Raw genomic sequence first — 21952 nt, 5'->3', positions numbered from 1 at the left:
AGTTTTCTTCATTTGATGAGTTTGGAGCTAAGTCTCGAACGTTGACAGTGGTTTCAGTACCAGAAGGTAGTTGAACATAAGCGTAGTGGGGGTTGACATCTATTAGGGTGGCAGGCGTTACAGGAGGGTCATGTTTACTTGTTTTAGTGTGGTTTCTAATATATATTGGGCCTGGTTTAACCCAAGAAGGAATTGAAATTCCGGAAGCAGATTTACGACTATATTTAAAAAGTCTATCATGGGGAGTCATATTAGTGGCAGTACAAAGTAATGATCTAATTGAATGAAGTGCGTCCGGTAGTATGTCTTCCCAATAAGGTAGTTTCATTTGATTAGAATGTAATGTTGTTTGAATGGCCTTCCATAAGGTACCGTTGAGTTTTTCAATCTGTCCATTACCTTCAGGATGATACCTACTTGTTTTAGAAGTAGCAATTCCTTTTTTGTGTAAAAAATCCTTTATTTCTCTTGCTAAGAAATCAGAAGCACGGTCAGTATGTATCATGTCAGGCAAACCAAAAATTGAAAAGAGTTTGTTTAGACAGTGGATAATGGTTTTGCTTGTCATATCTCTGCAAGGAAAAGCGAAAGGAAAACAAGAATACTCATCAATTAGAGTAAGTAGATATTTGTTGCCATGTATAGAAGTAGGTAGAGGGCCTTTAAAATCAAGATTTAATCGTTGAAAAGGTAATATGGCTTGAATGAGAGTGCCTCCATTGGTATTGGCGAATTTGGGTTTCAGTAATTGACAGGATGAGCAAGAGTCAGTAATATTCTTAATTTGATCCAAAGTAAAAGGGAGGTTCCTCGTTCTTATAAAATGGCTTAATCTTGAAACACCAGGATGACATAATTGTTTATGTAAATCACGAAGATCTTGTAGATTGTAAGTAAGAGCAGAGATGCGAGAGAATGTGTCAGCAGCAATATTTTCAGGTCCAGGTCGATAAACTATAGTGAAATTGTATTGGGATAATTCTATACGCCAACGACATATTTTGTCATTCTTAATTTTAGATTTTCTTTTATTGTCGAATATGAAGCTGATGCTCTTCTGATCTGTGATGACTTTAAAGTGCCTGCCGAGTAGAAAATGTCGCCACTTACGGAGAGCTTCTACAATAGCGGCTGCCTCTTTTTCTACTGCATGGTGCTTAATTTCGTTAGTATTGAGAGTTCTTGAAAAAAATGCAATAGGACGACCTTCTTGATTTAGTGTTGCAGCAATGCAATAGTTACTAGCGTCCGTTTCTACTTCAAATTCTTTATTTGGATCTACCGTTATTAAAGTGGCGTCTTTTAGATCATTTTTCAATGTTTGAAAAGATTCTAATACAGATGGAGGTAGTGGAAATTCTTTGTTTTGATTTAGTAATAAAATTTTATCAGAAAATTTTTTAATGAATTTGCAGTAATAGGAAAACATTCCAACTATTCTTTTTTGAGATTTAAGATTCAGCGGAGGTGGCATTTCGAGTAATGGTTTTAGTCTTTGATAATCGGGAGCTATTTGATTATTTTCTATGGTGTAGCCGAGTAGAGTAATAGAACTAGAAGAAATTATGCTTTTATTTTCATTTAAAGTGATGTTATATTGTTTAGCAATTTTGTAGAATTTTTGAAGATTGTAATCGTGTTCTTCTTGATTTTTCCCACATATAGTTACGTTATCAACATACACAAAGGTATCGGTTAGATTTTCTTTTTCTATAATATAGTCTATGCTCCTCTGGAAAGCACTTACTCCATTGGTGACGCCAAAAGGAAGACGAGTAAATTGAAAAAGTTTGCCACTTACTTCAAACGCAGTGAATTTACGATCAGCATGATTTATAGGTATTTGGTGATAAGCAGATTTTAGGTCGAGAGTAGAGAAGATGTTATATTGAGCGATGTCGTCTACCATCTTATTGATATTAGGCATTGGGTAAGCGTCTAGTTCCGTGAATCTATTGATGGTATCGCTGTAGTCGACTACCATTCTTTTCTTATGATTCTCATTCGAAGTTACAAGAACCTGCGCTCGCCACGGAGATATCGAAGGTTCAATTATGCCTTCTTTCAACATTCTAGCAGTCTCTTCTTTTATGAATTTGTTGGCGGCAAAAGTGTAACGTCGGGATTTTGTCGCAATAGGAGTAGTATGAGGAGAAAGATTAGAAAAGAGAGGAGGGGGTGGAACGTTTATGGTAGGAAAAAAATTATTCGTGTTTATAGCTCCAATTATAAGTTTGTCTCTAGGACCGTCGAATTTAAGTGTTACTTTTTTATATTTTTTTAAAATATCTTTTCCGATTATTAAATCAATGAAAAGGTTTTCAATGATTTCAATTGTTATTCCAGAATGGGTTTTATCTTTCAGTATTAAATCCACGACAGCTTCGGCAGTTATTTTAGCATGTTGATCGGAAGCAGCCAGAGCTATAGTTTTGTTTTTAGGTATTGTGAAGAGTTTAAGTTTTTTAGCAGTATTTTCATTAATGAATGTTTTTACACTGCCGGAGTCCACCATAGCGTTCACGAAGTGCCCGTTAATTTGGCATTGAGTGAATGTGACATCTTTGGAGTTAGTTCCTAGTCAGGATAGAGAAGGTGAGGGGTAGTCAGAGTCGTCATAAAGAACAGCAGTATGAGTGTTAGAAATAGAAGATTTACACACTTTAGCCCAATGACCATTTTTTTTTGCATTTTTTACATTCGGCGTTTCGTGCAGGACATAAATATCGAGGATGACGTGATTTTCCACAGAAAAAACAAACCCCCTTTGGATGCATATTTTCTTTAGTCACAGCTATACGATTGTAGCCCGAAGGATTATTTGTAGCTGCTACAGTAAAGTTATTTGCGTAGCTTATCAAATGCTTTTCTGCTTGTTCAAGAGATCTGGCTGTGGCATATGTGTCTTGTAAAGTCAGGATGGGTTTTTCTAACAGTCGTTGTCGGATGGACGAAGAAGAAATTCCGCCGATGAAAGCTTCCCGAATGTATTGATTTTTGTTTTCTTCAGCAGAAACCGCTTCGAAGTTACATGTTTTGGCAAGCATTTCCAATTGTAGTATGAAGGCATCTATATTTTGTGTTGTTTGTTGCTTCGTCGTCATCAATCGATATCTATTATAAACAATATTTTCAGGTTTTAAATAAGCGGCGTCCAATGTTCTTAATGCACTATCGTAGTCGGTTTTATCGCTTATTAAATCGAAAACAGAGGCTGAAATACAATTGATCAAGGCAAAGAAATTATCTGAAGTGTTTTCGATTAATCCGTTATTATGTGAGCGGATATAATTCTGGAGGGTTAATTTCCAATGCCTATAGGATTTTTCGGAATTAGGGCATGTAGGTTCCACCTCGAATCTGTCGGGACGTAAGATTCGATCCATTATTATTTTTTTTTTTTTACAGTTAATAAAATTGAAGTGAATAGTATCAGTAAGTAAAGAATTGCCTTTTAGAAAGGTTTTATTAACTGTAAAATACACGTACGCTCTTGAAAGGATCGAGCGGGAAAATGAAACAGAGGGCGCTTTTATTATGAATGTCAATCCCAAGGGGGATAACTCTTAACAACAAATTAAATCATAACATATTGTATTCCTATATAGCATGGGGGATTGTATACATAATGTATACTTAATGACGTATATATATATATACATATATACACATATATATATATATATATATATATATATATATAACTACTTCATTTACTCACATAAAATTAATATACGAAAGTATAGATTTATGCGTAAACTTAAAGTATTTATTTCAAAAGTGATCAATACGTAGGTAGAGCTAGTTAGTAATTTATAAAATATATATGGAGATTAAGCTACACTGATTATTCTGCGTTTCATCCACTATAGGATTCGTCAGGCTTATGCGCGAATTCTGTGGTTGTTTCTCGTTTTTATATATGTTGAGGATTTTAGTTAGCCAATCACCTTTCTTGTATCCACCGCGCCCCTTCCTATCAGCCAGTGGGCATGCATTTTATCGAACAAAGGATCTGTTTTAGAACTAGGTTAGTGGTTTAAGGCAGACGATTTTCTTCCTTTCTTTCTTTTTTTTTGATACAAAATAGCTTTAAAACTAACAAAAACAATAGAAAACAAACAAATAAATTAATTAAATAAACATGAATATACATAAACGATCACACATATATGCCTATATATGTATGCCTGTGTGCGTGTATGTGTGTACACATATGTATATTTATATATATAAAAAAAATCCTCTCCCTTAAACCACTAACTTAGTTCTAAAACAGACCGTTCTTCGATTAAATGCATGCCGATTGGCTGATAGGAAGGGGCGCGGTGGATACTAGAAAGCTGATCGGCTAACTAAAATCCTCAACATATATAAAAACGAGAAACAACAACAGAATTCGGGCATAAGCCTGACGAATCCTATAGTGGATGAAACGCAGAATATTCAGTGTAGCTTAATCGCCATATATATGTTATAAATTACTATATATATATATATATATATATATATATATATATATATATATACATTGGCCCATTTGAAACTCCAAGAGACTGTAATTTGTATCTTAATGTTATAATTGTTATGTGTCCCGTTTAAACAATAACGAGACGACGACTAGGTATATTCAATATATATATATATATATATATATATATATATATATATATATATATATATATATATATTGAATATACCTATTCGTCGTCTCGTTATTGTTTAAACGGTACACATAACAATTATAACATTAAGATACAAATAACAGTCTCTTGGAGTTTCAAATCGGCCAATGCCGAAACATACCTGGTCTATATTTTGCCTTGATTTAGCACATCCTCGGAAAAGCTGCAAATGAAGATTCTTAAAACGCTAAGACCTGGTGGTATTTATAGCAACTTTATTGCGGATGTTCCCCTCCTTGGAAAGCTGTAACGTTGGTCTTAGCTTATTACTATCGGCCTTTTCCTCTGCTTGGAGACATTGCTGTCATCGGCCGTGTTTCTCCCTCTGACTATCGATCGCGTCTGTTCTCTCTGACTCCCAACTGTTGGCTAACTGATACGTGTCTTTCAAGATCTCTCGTTTCGTCATAAACTCCACGTGATGAGAGACATGTATCGAATAACTCGTCACGTATTTTGTTTATATTCTAACTTTCTTTTACATTTTAACATTTAACATAAATAATTGTATCTGTAAATATTATATCGCTATGATAACATTCTCTCTGAGATTCTATTTTTGCAAATATAATAACGATAAAAATGATTGTCGATCAGCAAATCTTTTAACGTTATCTGGCCAGATTTGTAAGAGGTAATATTCATGAAGGGTTCCGTTATCCCCATGAGTTAAACAAATTATTCCGTTAGAAATTTTATACGGATAGAATGTTCTTCTTCATCATAATCACTCTTGATATGATTTTCGTTGTGATTTTTTTTAAATGAATGAAAACAGATTATCCCTAGCTTACACTGGAAGCTCGATCGTGACTCTTCCAAATTTACACTTATTGAACCATTAATAAGATCCACAATCCTTCCTGCAAACTAATCATACAGGGGGAGGAGATAAAATTATCGCCTTAGAAAAGGCGACATTATTTCATTTCCGTCTGATGAAAACCGGTTTTCTTTTTCGTGTGCAGATCATCTACTAAGTGACTAGTTGTGTACAAATCCCAAGAGCGATAAGAGCCTTCTATTATGTCTGAAAGTGACACAATGTTCAATAAGCGAGATAGAAGTTGCGCTGATGTACAACTCGTGCTATCTACCGATGGAAGTTATGACAACAAGAGCATTTCCAGCACCCTCAAAACGCAAATCGGGACGGTTGAACACTTGAGGGCACAGCTCAACAAAGTTTCCGGCCACGGTCTTGGTCTTTGGTGTAGTTTCCACTGAGGGCGACAACATGCCACCTCACATCTTCAAAGTCGGCTTGAAAGTCAGCACCAAAGTGTACCTGGATGTGGGGAAGACTATGGTGATCCCCAGGTGCAATGAGGTGGCCGCTGGTAGACCTTGGGTGCAGCAGCAAAACTCAGCGCCGGCCCACAAGTCCAAGGAGACCTAGACCTGGCTTCAGAAGGAGTGCTACGACTTATTACTCTTCTTTTCTGTTCCTTCTCCTGTTCCTTCTGGACTACTTCGTTTGGTTATACGTTAATAACAATCCAATATATCTTTTCACAACATGAAAACCAGCCTGATTGCCTCGCCGCCCTCAGTTACGTATTCACCGAGCTCCCGCCAGCACTTGTGCAAAAGGAATGCTCCCAATTCCGGATTCGTATGGAGGCTGAAGGCGGCTAAATTGAATAGATGTCAGCTCTATAACATAATTAAGATACCTGAATTCATTTTTTAAATAGAAGTTTTAAAATAAAGCTATAGTATTGTCTTCTTTAGGTTAACAATTTTTATCGTTTCACTCTGTATTTAATACAAATAAACTACAGACTGTCTGAGTTGCCTACAGAAGTTAATCTTGACTGTTCAAGTGTTTTTGTTTTATAATTCTGCAATGATATGCGGTGATATATTTGTACCGTGCTGCTGTGCTTTACAAAATAAAACAACGACCTTTGGTTTATAAAAACAAATAGTTCATTTTGAGATGTCAGCTTGGGTTGGACGCGAGAGACATCGAGTGCACGATCTTGGTCGGCCAGTTTATATGTAGGCATCTGCTCTCTGATGTTCCGAACACCGCTCTGTCGCATTCAAGTCCTATGTTTGTATAATTTCGCAGTGACCTTTGCGTCGAGTAATTCTTTAGTCAGAAAAAATATATTTCTTTCTTCTATTATTTTGATTCGCCACAAAATCTTACTTCTGTATCACTCGAGTTCAATAACTAGGGGTATTCTTTCATCGTTTGTTTTGCGTGAATTTTATTCATAACTTCCAGCGATATAGTATTTTGACGATCGTTTTATAATTTTTATTAGTACGAGGTGAGGTCCTGTTGCAATATTTTTGATATACTAAGAGGATTAAGGAAAGCCGGAAGATTCTACTTATAGGCACTGACGATATGAACTAACAAATCTCCTTGCGTCACGTTCTACTAGCAAGCAATGGGGAATCAGAATTGCTCCATTAAATATTGAATCTTTTAGCATTTCGGCACAAGATTTGTTCGTGTAAGGTCAAGTATCTCCAAACCTTGTATAGACAACGTAGCTAATGAAAGAGCCTATGTCTTCCAAAAAGATTCGGCATCATCAATTAAAGGCTCTCAGAATCCAGGATTGGATGGCTGATAATTTTCATGATCATGTCACAGCAAACTTATGGCCTCCTAATTTACTGGATCTTACTTCTTTTGGATTATTACATGTGGGACGTCGTTGAAAAGGAAGTTAATAAGCATTTTCATATTACCAACTTCTCTCTGATGAAACCAATAATCCGAAAAATAGGGAACATAACTAAAGACTACCGGATCAAAGCCTGCAATCCCTTTCGAGCTCAAATTAAGTTGATGATAGAAGCCGAGGAGGTTATTCACAGAACAAAACGTATACCGATATTGTATTTATTTGAATTATAAATTTCAAAGATTTAACAGTGTCATTTTCTGTTTTTCTAAAAGTGTTTAAAGTGTCCTCAAATACCTTAAACTTTCTCCACACTCACAATATAAATGTAGACCAACATAAAATAGGAAATCGTATACAATGGAAAGCACAAGTTTGCGAACTATACTAATTATGCCTGGAAGAAAAAGCATATAGCAAAAACAAGACACCAATAGTTTACTAAACGAAAGATTTCAACTATTGCTCAAATATAGACATGTGCGACTTATTCATATACAAATAATAAAAAAAACGAATAATAAATTTGAAAATGTAGAATGTTTTTCTTAAATTAGTGCTAACAAAATTAAAGAAACGTTTAATCTTTGTACGAACTTGTGTTCGTAATAGTAGCCTTAGAACTAATTGACTGCATATACAGACATCAACTGGCCTTTAAAAGAACGAATTAAAAATAAGAAATTCTGACTTTCAAAATTTATCAACGATGTTATTTAAAAGCAGATCCATTTACATTTGATCTGAATATTATTATCACTATAAGCGATTTACATTACATTTACATTTTTCTTACGTTAGTGCTAACGATATTAATACACTTTTCATATTTACTTTCCCTTTTTTCTATTTTACAGCATGGAACCTTTACGCAAAAGTATCCAATTGGCCATCATTGGCAGACCATTGACGACCATGGAAAATTATAGGCAGAATGTTAATGAAGCCCTTCCAAAATCACCGATTATAACTTTAGACGAAAAAGAAATTGATAAAGTTGCTTGGTAAGATTATGATTTTTTCTTATCCGTTCTATCATGAGACTGGCATAGTTATTGCTAACCTTGCTTTACCTATATTTGATACGATGCTCTTAAAGTAGATAGTATTCACAACGTTACACTTGACATGGAATGTTGGAGGGTACGGATGTTTGACATGTGGTTCAATGACGAACGCATATCTACAAGCACTGTTAAGGGCAATTTAAAGTGTTTCAGTAAGATTATTAGGAGACTAATCCAATGTAATTATGACAAATTGGGGCCTTACGATAACCAGCAAGTATGTTAGCTAGTCGAATACCCACTTCAACAAAGCTTAGTAATTAAAAAAATATTATATATTTGGAACTAAAGGAATACTAAAACAATAGACAAAACACCTCAGCTAATGTAAAATTTCAACCTATGATATGATAGAAACAGGGTAAGAGTTATGAGGAAAAAGGCTGGTTTTGAAGATAACTAACCAATCGTATTAGTTGCGGGGGTGAAGGAGAGGGCGTTCTAATCACCTGGTCCACGGGGATTTAGATTCAGTTACAGAGTTGTTGAGATAGCATTGTGACTCGCATTGTTTTGTATTATTGCTAACCAACAGTGTTACAATTACTCTATATAAAATTCTAACAGATGTGGGGCTCTACGATAGTTAACGATTAGATTATCTAGATAATAGTCAAGCTTGGGAATTTGGTGCAATAAAAAAGGTCAATGGTCATACAAATAACGCCTACAATTGTAAATCGCAGGAGTGAACGATAAGATCTTTCAAACATATGGTCAACAGATGTTTTGAATTCAATTGGCTATAATGTCTGCTCTTTTACGTCCGTGGCAGCAAAATTGGCGTTACGACATAAGGTGTAAAGACATGCGGGGAGAAGTTGGTATTGCGACTCAGAGCCACTGCAATGTCAATGAATTTGAAATAATGCAATATGTGAAATTATAAAAAAAGTTATGACGGTTTTTTGTTGTTTAAAGAACTATACCCTAAACGTGAATGTGGGCATTGTACTGTAGCGTTGTATTGTATACATACATGAAAAAACACGAACATAAATAACCTTATACTGTAGAAAATTATATACACACGATGGCTGCGAAAATTTATTTTAAAGACACATCTAGGAAACGACATTGATGGCTATATAACATGTTGTTGTTTGGAATGCTATAAAGCAATGATGTGGTTGCATAAACTAGTTTTAATTTCTAAAATAATTGCAAACCGTTCTAAAACACCTGTTACAAGAACAGCAGCATGTTCTTGTAAATGAATAAATATGAAATATGATAGTCAAGGATTCGAACTTGCGAAGCTTTACTTGGAATTGAGAATTCCAATCATATATTAAAATCAATACAGAATGTCATTGAAAATAAGGAATGTTGAATTACCATTGTTTAGCTCACACAAAATAGTTAGATATCTGTTTATTGAAAAAGGAATGTAATGATGAAATTTGTTTCTGTTATGAAAATGAAAATTAAAATAAGGAATTTAAAAACGGACGATGGAAAATGTTATTTGTAAAGTGGGTTACGAATATTAGGTTAGAGTGTCGGCTTTGTAAGAAACATGTGAATAAGAGTGCATGCTTAAACACGGAGGCATGTCGTGTCATGTGTCTGAGAAGTATGTGCTGGTCATGAAGTGACGTCATGAGTTATGAAGTTAGTTAAATAAGTCAGAATCAGAATCAGAGTTAGAGGAGAGGAGAAGAGATCAGAGAAGGCGAGGAGATCAGACCGACTCTCCGTTAGAGTCAAGGCACCCTCTGGGAGCGAGAGGCTTAGAGATAACCATGTAACAACTTTGAATTCCTGAAATACAAAATCGTATCCGACCGGTCGAAGAATAAATAAACGTATCATCATGTGTTTTTATAACTGACGTCTTGTGTTGCGTCATTCTACCAAAACAAAGGTAAAGTGAAATTGTATTAATATGAACTTTGTGTTTATAAAAATGTACAACTGTCAAAACGTAAATGTCAAACGCACTCTCGGTCTATCTATCAAGATATTCATAAATCTCCTCTCGTTGAATTACAGGCTTGGTGCTCCTGTAGAAACCTGTACTCTGTCTGTCTCGTTATATATAAGAACTGTTTCCCCTTTTATATGTACCCTTTCTCTATATCTCACCAATGTCTCCATCTCTCAACAATATGAACACTCACAATAAATATATATAATATCCAACATATAACAACATAATCACACCCATGAACACACTAAGACTCTTCCTAATACGAACAGTCAACAGCAAAAAAGAATACATACGTCATCTTAATACCACCCATTACATAACACACGAAATAAATGAATTAAAATACTAAATTTTGATATACCGTGCTTGTACTTAATTTATTTTAAGATCAGTATCACAATTATTTGAAAAAAATTACATCCCTCCATATGTGATGTTCTTTAAGATATTAGAGTCCACAGAGCAGACGGTTGAGATTGAGGATACTTTTTTTTATCTGGTTTGGTACGTTATGACGTGACTAATTCGGCGTTGCCGTTTCGGTCTGGCCTGGCATATTCGGCGTAGCCGATTCGGCATGAGGCCGATTCGGGGTTAAATTAGCGTTTCGTCGTTATAATCAAATTTTTACAAAATATTTTAAAAATTAATTCAGTAAACGAAAATAGTTTTTCATTGAATATAATTGAAAGAAAAACTATCAAAATAATTTTTTTTAAATAGAATTTATACATCACTATTTATTAAAACCACAAAAAAAAAACAAGCAAAAGTCTTCAGTCATAAACAACGAAGTAGTCCAGTGGGTTCAGGTTGGGAAGGAGGAGCCAGTGAGGGAAGGGTGCAAAGTCATAGCTCTCTTTCTGAAGTCAAGTCTGGATCTATTTGGACTTGTGGGCTCCTGCTGCCACACCCATTATCTGCCAGCAGCCACCTGATTGCACCGGGGGATCACCACACTCTTCAGTACATCCAAGTACACTTTGGTGTTGACTTTCAAGCTGACTTAGAAGGTGTGAGGTGGCATGATGTGACCCTCACTTGAAACCACACCAAAAACCATAGCATCAGAGCCATTCATTTGGAATTCTTGCCGGATATGTCTACTCATACTGTAGTTTTGTCTTTCTTAAGATTTTTGAACTTGTTTGGTGTTACTACAGACATTTACTCTAATAATGCCTTGTCCTTCGTCTCAGATTTTGACTTGGTAAGGAAAGTATGTTTGTCTGATGAGTTCAGAGAAAATCTTGATACTTGAAAAATCAAACACACTACTAGACCTATGTACTCTGCACGGTTTGGAGCGGTATGGGAAATGTTGATTAAGACGCTTAAGAATTGTTTGTTAAAGGTCATAGGTCGTAATAAATTGGATTATTTTCAGTTATAGACTGTCTTATCAGATTTTCAGAAGTCAATTAACGATAGTCCGTTAGCTGGCCGTGTTTCCAATGATTCCAATTTGGAAGTGATTACCGCTAGTGCTAAATATTTTAGATTTGTTTATTCTTAAAATAAATTATTAAAGAAATGCAAAAAAAAATAGTTACAGTGATACAAACATAAGGACTCCGGACCATCTTTATTAAAAACACAACACAACATTCAGTCCGTAACTAGGAGATTATATTTTCATGTTGTTTTTCTTTATTTAAAAAAAATTAAAATCTAATATATAAAAGGCTGTCTGTTTGTCTGTCCGTCTGTTTGTCAGTCTGGCTCCAAATTTTCAATATTTCTTCTGAAACTAAAAGTCGCAGATCGGCGGCCTCAAATGATGGGGGTTTATATCGACCGTTCTTTTATGGGTTTTACCCGGTTAAAATAGTCTTCGATAGGTCACAAATGGGCCAGCATTTAAAAACTCCGAATACATTTTATATATTTGTCTTAGTTTATTTTTAATTTTTAGTCAGTTTATATGAATGTCACGTTGGTAAAGTGGTAACGTTGCCAGCTTTGAATGTTGCAGTTATCTTTCGATTTCGAATCTAGCTAATGGCACTCAAATACTTATTTTACGATTCACGACTCTATAATATATAGGAAATCTGAAAAAATTAAAATATACTAGACTACCCGGGACCCGTTGGGTCAGTATGTTTTATTAGCTATGGAATTAATGTATGAGTGTGACACTTGTGACGTAAAGAAAATAGGTTTTTTGTGATATAACAGAAACATTTATGTGAAAGTATATTAAAACGAAAAAAGAATATAGATAGATTTCTATGAGTCGTTCTGTTTATAATTGCTTATTAAAAAAAAATTACAGCCATTGAATTATAAGTGGTTTGCCATACTTATAGGTAAATGTGCACTGAACAGATACTATAATATTTAAAGTTTAATGAAAATTTTGATATATCTTTTAATTTAATCGCGAAAAAAAACAATTAGGACGCTGAAAACGTACACAGTAAAACAATACGTTTTATTGTCGCGTTGATTATTCATTTGTTACGCAAATTAAAAAAAAACATATTTTCGGGGTTATTTATTTATGTTGGTAGTGTAGAAGAAAATGTATGAATGTTTTTTTTAAGAAAGGTGTATTAAAAATTAAATTTAAAAGACTGAAAGCGGTGGGTAAATGGTCGTTGTAAAATGCTCTTATGGTTGTCAAAGGTTAAAGTAGAGAAAATTGCGTTGAAATAATTTAAACGTAATATGGAAATGAACGATGCAAAAAATGCAGAAAGTATTAACAAGTGTTTATTTGGATAATTTAAACGCGAAAGAAAAACAATTGGGACGCTGACAACCTACACACTATAACAATACATTTTATTGTCGCGTTGATTATTTGTTTATGTACGCATGTGAAACCGGAAGTCGTAAACCGGATGTTGAGTTACAACACCCATTACGAGGTCATTTGAGTTTTATAATTATATAGATTAAAGTGTATTTTACGACCGGGGGTCCCACTAGCCCGGCTTGTTGTTTAAAACAAAAAGTTATAAAATCTTTATCGAAATTAAACTGGCGTGGTCGACACCGAATTATCCCTCTTTCGAATCATCGATTCCGTTGAATCTTGTGAATATTCACGCTCGTTGATTTAAGTGCACAGTCATTAGAAAATGTGTAACGCTTCTTTGCGATTTCGTTTTTCTCTTTTTTTTACAGGTGTGACAATCTTGATGATTTATGCCAAATCTATGCCAATCCACGCGAACTTTTCCCACAACTAAAAACATTGAGGAAATTTTCTCTGTTGGATTTCACCAAAGTGATTTCAGTCAAGGTGAAACATTTTTCTTGGGTGAATTTTTAAATACTTATTGAATTCAATGATTTTTTAACATCATTTCCGGAATTTTTCTACCTTCTGCTGCTTCTACTATAAGTAATTTTGTATTTTCATAGTCTTCTTTATTTACGTTATTTATTTATTTCCGCTATCTTATTACTTTTAGTTCCTCATCTATATTTATTTATTTGCCTAATCTTATAGCTCTTTTACTGTTTTATTGGTACTAATTCTATTTTAGTATTATTATATTTTTCTTTATTTACGTTATTTATTTATTTACGTTATCTTTTTATATGCATTATTGTTATTTGCTTCATCGCACAACTCCCCAGTTTTATTATTACTAGTTCTATTTTAGCATTTTCATATTCCCTTTTATAGCCTCGTTTATTTACACTATAGTCTTATACTCCTACTCTTAGACTTTCGATTCTTACTACAACTAATACTTTAGTATCAGTAGTTTCTTCTTTACTTACCTCATTTGATTATTTATGATATTATTGTGCTTCAAGCTTGTTTGGTTTTTGTTTTTTTGTTTTTTTTGCCAGGCAAAGTTTTGTTTATACGTGTTGTCACTTCCGGCGAATGAAATACTGACCGTTCCCACACAGCGAGCTCTTATTGTAAGTAAAAAAAAGCAAACACTTCTTTGTAACCGTTTAGCCTTATATATATATATATATATATATATATATATATATATATATATATATATATATATATACTAAGTTATAAAATATATATATGGCGATTAAGCTACACAGAATATTCCACGTTTCATTCACGCTAGGATTCATCTGGCTTATATGTGTATATATATATATATATATATATATATATATATATATATATATATATAAACTTAGGAAGTCGAGTTTCAAACCTGGCTTCAGGTAGTTGCTAGTTGAAACAGTACTGTCTGTGGATGACTATGATGCTCCATATCTTGAGTTGAGCATATTGGGAAGTGATAAACAAACTACCATTAGCGCAATTAAGTAATGCTCTTTGTGTAAAACAAATAGAGCTTAGGCGTTTGGACTGTGTTTCAACATTGTTAATTCATATAGCAATTTTAGCAAGAGCTGAATGGTGTGACGGTTAAAAGCGAAGACTATCGCCCAGGCGGTCTAGTTTCACAGTAAGTTACTTGTCTTGCCACTCGCATCAGCTGTGATGCAATACGTGGATCTCTCTCTTTCCCTCCCCTCTCTCTCTCTCTCTCTCTCTCTGTATATATTTATATATATATATGTGTGTGTGTGTGTGTGTATATATACATATTTATATATATATGTATATAATATATATGTATGTATATATATATATATATATATATATATATATATATATAGTAATGATGAAAAGTCCAAAATCACCTATTTGATTGCCTACTTTACATAACTTTTTTTTAAATAAATTAATGCTCGGTGGCATTTCTTTGTAATTCTATTGTTCTATTATTGCTATATATGTGCAATTGTTTTTTCAGTATAAACTGCTGTAAATAAAATGATTTAATGAATTAAATTAAAGTATTGTATAAAATGAGATATTTTTCTTGAAAGAAAGATATACCGATGAGACATAAGCAAAAGATTATTCTTTTTCTTTTCTAAATTTTACCCTTCTCCTTTTTTTTTCCTTTTTTTTTCTTTTTGCTGTTAGCAACGCTATATTTCCTTTCGTTTTGAGTTCTTAAATACATTTTTGATATAACTAGGAATCTATTTTATGATTGATTGGACTTAGGATTAGGGTTAGGATTAGGGTTATTCTTTAAATATGGCTTGTAGACTGTTTTAATACTTTTAATTGTAATCTAAATTTTAAGCCCGTCTACATTACGTGTTCTTATTGACATATGTATAAATTTAATGAATTCTTTACAATTGAGTTTATTGAGATTCCCTATTGTGTTCCATTTTCCATCTTTCTATGAGCCAATGTCTGTATTACTATGTAGTATATACAATTTATAAAAAAAAAACTCACAAGGTCGGGCGGATGCGCATAAACCAAATAACACATGGCATATTCAAAAGAAATTATCATTCTAGTTTTTATCCATTAGTTATTATTGTTGATAGCTTGATATTTTACATTTAATATTGTGATTTTCGTCATTGAATACGTCGGTATATACGTTTGCACACTCTATGGTGATGCTAAAGAGACCTTTTGTCATAGATTGTTGATAGAAATATCTGATAAAAAATATATATGTATATATATATATGTGTGTGTGTGTGTGTGTGTGTGTGTGTGTGTGTGTGTGTGCGGGTGTGTTTCTGTGTGTCTGTGTGCTATTATATGAAGGGACTTTGTCTATGTGTGTTTCTGTGACTGATTTCAATGACAATAAAAATATGGAAGTGTGAAAAATAGTTCCTGATTTCAAAAGGCGAAAAATTAAAAGGTAAATTTTATATATTTTATGTATATACCTGTATATCTATGTATATGTATATATGTGTCTATTTTCTCATATATATACATATATATATTTGTAATGTTGTACTTAAAGCAAACTTATAATTTAAATTCAAATCTATATTTTACTCTATTTCTTTTGTATCTCTAACCCATATTAATTTTCTTATAAATTTTAAATCCAGACCTTTTATTTCAAGTTTTTTCAGATACATCTGCCTTACTTTTAATGCTAGGTTTATTTATGGTGTCTTTTAAATTTAATAAAAACCCTTCAAAATTTGCTGACGAAGAGATCTTGCTTATTAAAAAACTATATGTAATAATTATTGTACGTAACTTGATGTCTACCACAATAAAACGCATTGTTTTCCGAAACGATCGTACAGATAATTGATTTTTGTTGTTGTTCCTTCTTATGAAACGGATTTTTAATTTAATTATAATTTGATTTTTAAATTTTAAATTATCAATCATATTACTTAATATTGAATTAGCTCTAGGATATTTACCTATCGAGCTTATTATATATCTAAATTACAACGAGCACTTTCTCTTTCCTGCATTTTAATTAAACTATTAATTTCACTGTTACATTGAAATGCACTCAGCTCTTTAGACTATTGTTCTGATCTCGTTTAAATTATATATATATATATATATATATATATATATATATATATATATATATGTATGTATGTATGTATGTATGTATGTATGTATAGGAAGAGTTCAAAAGGTTACACCATACGAATAGAGATTAATGAATTCGGCACAACTTGATATATTTTAATAATTTTCTTTTTGTTTTTCTCTCTTTTTTGCGATGCAGTTTGTATCGACGGTGATCCTGCCATTTTCGAAGGCCATCCTGCGCCAATGGATGGACTACCGAAACCTTCCTTTGTACGACCTCGAACCTCAGGTCTAGTAACGGGGGTCACACGAAAACGAATCAAACGTTTATCATCAAGCAGATTAATGCTTACTAAAATGTAAACATCAACTTTCAGAAAAAAAATTATTATATTACTCTATTAAAATATAATATATTATATTATTATATTAAAATATATTACTCTATTAAAATATATTATATTATATTATTATATTTAAATATATTATATTACTCTATTAAAATATATTATATTATTCTATTACAATATATTATATTATTATATTGCATCATATTATATCATATTGCCATTGAATTAATTATTTTATTACATTATTTATATATTATTATATTATATTATCATTATTACATCGTCGTTATATTATATTATTATATTACTGTATATTATATTATGTTCTTATATTACATTATATTATATTATTATTGTATTATCATTGTATTATATTATTATATTATATATTATTATAGTATATTATTATATTATATTATATATTATTATAGTTTATTATTATATTATATACTATATAAAAGTTACATTGCGTGTGTGCGTTCTTTCCTATAGGTTCCCAAACGGCTGAGCTTATATTTGTCAAATTAAACACAAAGGTAATTTATATTTCTGGAAGTGTTTTTAGATAGGTTTTGTACAGAAATTCATCCGATAAGTATCGAAAATCGAAATAATCCGATTTTAAATTAGTTTTTCTTCTCTTATAAATAAGAGTGATTTTTAGGGATTTTCACCAAAAGTTTAGCTTGCGATTTACTTTTTCCTCTGACGTTAATGCCTTGGCTATGAAGTCATATTTGTTGCAAGGCTACAAATTAAAATATGAATCAATCGCTATTACGTTACACATGCATATTCGTAATGCCATCGTTTGACATTCACCTGGCAAATTTCTTTTTAGATTTAAGAAGAAATCTTTGCTAAAATTGTATTATATCCCTTGCCAGTGTAACGTATAAAAATACCCTCCTAATTATTTTCCTTTCTTATCTTTAAGAAAAAAACTTTTTTGGATCGGATATTTTCAATTTTAGATACTTATCTAAGAACACTGCCAGACATATGAATTAGCTTTGTGTGAACTTTGCAACAGATAAGCTGAGTCGTTTGGGAGCTTATAAAGAAAGAACTCATAGAGACCTACAATGTGACTTTTATATACTAGTAGAAATATACGAAATCTGCATGGATTAAAATATTATATTTAAGCATATTTTATGACCGGTCTACGCGGGGCGTCCCTGTTTACATTGATAAATATTTTTTGTAGTTTAAACAAAAAAAAAGCTACAATATCAAGCGTCTCTATTTACATTGAACATCCACAGAATGGCGACATATATTATATACGAAAGGCTTCATATATTTCATATGAAAGAGTTCAGTGGTGATTTTCCACAGGTTCCACTAGTAAAATGTATTGTTTTTAGTTTTCAATTAATTTTCATTGGAACAATGAATTTAAAAAACAATATTAGGCAGGGTTGCGTGAAAAGATACATCACAAAACTTTAATTTGCCGCCTTCTGACGTGTATCATAAACTGCCCGGAAAATTCTAACGATAGCACACTTCTTACATATCATTTATTTTTTATTTTAATCTTTTGAGAGAAGTAATTTGTGTATTTATTTATTTGCGGACTGTTATCTTCATAGTTGTTGTTTTACAACGTTTCGGCCAACTCATCCTCTGGCCTTCTTCAAGAGATTAACCGCAATGGGATAGAAATGCATCCCCAGTAATTACTGTCTTCCATGGTTGTTGTTTCGCCACGTTTTGGCCAACTAAACCTCTGGCCTTCTTTGGGTATTATTGAAACCGCTATCTTAATACCATGCTTATTTGGAAACTTGAGATTCGACGCTTCTATCTACTTCGCCAGGGGGTTTGAACGGCGATCAAGGTCGGCGCAATAGGTAGAGGCGTTGAATCTCTACTGGAGAGTCCTATTCCTGTCGCGGTTAATCACCTGAAGAACGCCAGATGATGAATTGGCTGAAAGTTGTGAAACAGCAAAAACTAGGGTGATGCACAGTTTTATATTATAAGTACCCGGATGTCAACGGTTTCCTGGTAAATGTAATGTCAGTGACAGAAAAAGGTTTCAATAGATTCAAACAAATTTTTGACTGAGAAATATTATCGAGCGGCAATTGGCTCTTTGCCTACTAAGACTACGTCATCTATTCCTTCCCGGCCTTTTGACAAGCATCAAAGTTCAACAGTGTTGTGAGGGTGATTTGCTGTGCGCGATTTGACGTGTTATCAAGAGATTAAGGGACTGGCGACTTTCCCGAGTCGAAATATGACAGAATAATCGGTGTGGAACCCGAAATCGATAACGCCTTTCCCGAACTCATTATCGATTCAATCAAAAGTCATCGGGGGTCGAGAAGCGAATCGCAGTTCGTCAGGGAATGCCGAGCCTCGCTTAAAATACTGATTCGATCAAATGACCGTTTTCGGTTTTCTAGAAAATTACTCTAAACGAAAATAATTAGAAAATAACGGATTATCCGTTGCTCAAGACGTTCAGTTAATCGAAGGAGGAGGAGATCCGCTTAGTCTTGTGCAAAAGTTACGAGTCAGCTCACCAACTGTTAATTCTCTCTGACCTTGAGATTGGCTCCAACGATTTAGCACTCAATGCCATACAACACAGATCTGAAATAGAAGATACACCCGGGTGTGTCGGTTGTGATACGCTCGAAGCAGAAAGGTCCGATCACACTCTCTTTGAATGCTGCGAATTTAGGTGGTTCTGAGTAGATGCCAACGGTGACGGCTCGTATCGATACCTTTTGCAGCTAAACATTGGCAACGTCAAAAGAAAACATGAAACAGAAGCATTTTTTCTCCTGATCCTGGCTGTATCGCAAATGGTGGTGTGGGCGTCGTATATGAAAGATTACAACATGTTTTAATCTTTTGCGCATCAGAATTTTATAGTCTTCTTCAAGCTCTAGTCCAAGGTCAAGGTCAGATTTAATAGACAAAAATGACATCCATCAGTTTATAAGAAGGTGAATACAAGCAGCGACATTGTTCGTGCCGAGACAAATAAAGCTTCAATACATAGCTGATGCCTAAACAGGACGTACGCCGTTTGTGGCCTTGCCGTCCTGAGCCTCTAAAGTTAATGTAGCCGCTTAATTAGTCACGTATCCGAGTTAATCAAACGATAGATGTTAGAATCTCGATTTTGAAGTGCGTTTTGCAAAAGTGTTTCGTCTAGAGCCTAACGCTGACAGGACCTCAAAATGTAGATTACACTAATGCTTATCTCGAATTACTTTTTTTATTTTATTTTTCTTTTTGCAAAAAAAACAAACATGTTTCACTTCATAGCGGTACCACACCAGTTTTATTCTTGTCTCATCCACCTTTTCCGACCATTGTAAACATTCGATTAATAATTCGACAATCGATTTTTAATTCTTCAAATCGTGCTTTCCAGAATAGTTAATTTTATGTAGTCTATATTTATATAGTTAGGTCAATATATATATATATATATATATATATATATATATATATATATATATATATATATATATATATATATACATGCATATAAAAGAACAAGTAGTTAATGAACCGTGTAAAAAACACTTTGAAAAAACAGTTAAAACATATTTAATTACAAGAAAAGGAACATTTATGGGGAGTTTACTAATTAAGGAGAAGCAAACACGTAAACCTTATATAAATATAGTAAATTATATTTTAATTCCAACCAAATGAAAAAGTTCAATACAATCACTAAGGGTGGTAGAGCTTAGGATAAATAATAATAAGAGAAAGAGTTGTAAAGAAGAGTTATACAAGACGTTTTTATTGTTTGGCAGAATAATTCAAAGTTGGGTGCTCCTTAGTCCACGAAATGATATACCTTATGTTTCTAAGTTTTGTGACTACAAATCATAAAAATTAAAGTTCCAACCTATGCAGCTACCAGCAAATCGATATTTCGCTAATAATGTTTTCCTCTGATGAGAAGAAATAGCATTCTTTGAAACTCCAGGGATTAAGGAGCATCCAACTCTGGAGTATTCCGCCGAACAATAAAAAACTGTTTGTATAACTATACTTTGCAACTCTGTTCTTATATATATATATATATATATATATATATATATATATATATATATATATATATATGCATATATATACATATATATATGTGTGTGTATACGTGTATATATATATATGTGTGTGTATATGTGTTGTTACACATATGTGAAAAAAATATATAATTTGAGACAATAATTTCTTTTAATATTATAAAAAAAGGGATCGAGAGAGAAAAATCTGTTTTATCACGTTTTATACTGTCGTCTGCTCTCAGTGAATTTGTAACATCCGGAAAAAGAAAAAGAGAGAGAGAGAACATATGAAAATACAGCGATGGGACGCCTGTAAACTGTAAAGAAAGAGACAGGGGGAGAGAGAAGATATGAAACTAGAGAGAGGAAAAGCCGCAGGCATCCGCCTCGCGTATTATTGAGCGAGTGACGCGAGAGAGATGCAGGTACATACAGTGAGAGAGGGGACGCCAAAGAGAGAGAGAAAGGTATACCATTAGAGAGAGAGAAAGGAGCGGCGCAGGGTGGCAAGACAGTGACGACATAGCAGCCGAGGAGGTGGGTTAGGGAAGCGACAGTGTTGGCGATGGTGACGACATTTGTATTGCTAACAACAGCAAAGAAATGAACGATATATTAGGACGACAGAGAAAACAAAAAAAAAAAAAGGCGATAATGAGGAATGACAATGTATTCAATATAGACGAAGGAATGAAATTGTTTAAAAAGAAAGGAATGCGACAGAAATATTTAAAACCCGACGCTGAGTGAGTCTATTGTTTATTTTTCTCTCTATATCTCTCGTTCATATATGAAAACAATAATAAAAACAAAAAACACAAAGAGGCTGTCCTTCGATTTTGGAGTTACAAGCAGACGACGGGATATGAACTGTTATTTCTAATTC

General features: G+C 33.3%; 1 protein-coding gene across 1 annotated transcript in view; it reads left to right on the top strand.

Annotated features, from left to right (window-relative positions):
• The window catches only part of LOC145293718 (uncharacterized), a 52589-nt gene extending 35582 nt beyond the window's left edge, over nucleotides 1–17007 (top strand). Inside the window, exons 9-12 of the mRNA XM_080140159.1 lie at nucleotides 8191–8337; nucleotides 13469–13586; nucleotides 14147–14221; nucleotides 16864–17007. Of these exons, the coding sequence (XP_079996285.1) occupies nucleotides 8191–8337; nucleotides 13469–13586; nucleotides 14147–14221; nucleotides 16864–16962 (439 nt within the window). The 3' untranslated portion in view covers nucleotides 16963–17007. The remainder of the gene's footprint in view (nucleotides 1–8190; nucleotides 8338–13468; nucleotides 13587–14146; nucleotides 14222–16863) is intronic.
• The last annotated feature ends 4945 nt before the right edge of the window (nucleotides 17008–21952 follow it).

This window comes from Euprymna scolopes, chromosome 15, assembly GCF_053919585.1.
Source record: "Euprymna scolopes isolate OS-2025 chromosome 15, ASM5391958v1, whole genome shotgun sequence".
NCBI lineage: Eukaryota > Metazoa > Mollusca > Cephalopoda > Sepiida > Sepiolidae > Euprymna > Euprymna scolopes.
Note: the sequence above shows the minus strand (reverse complement) of the source record. Positions and strands in the feature narration are given on the sequence as shown.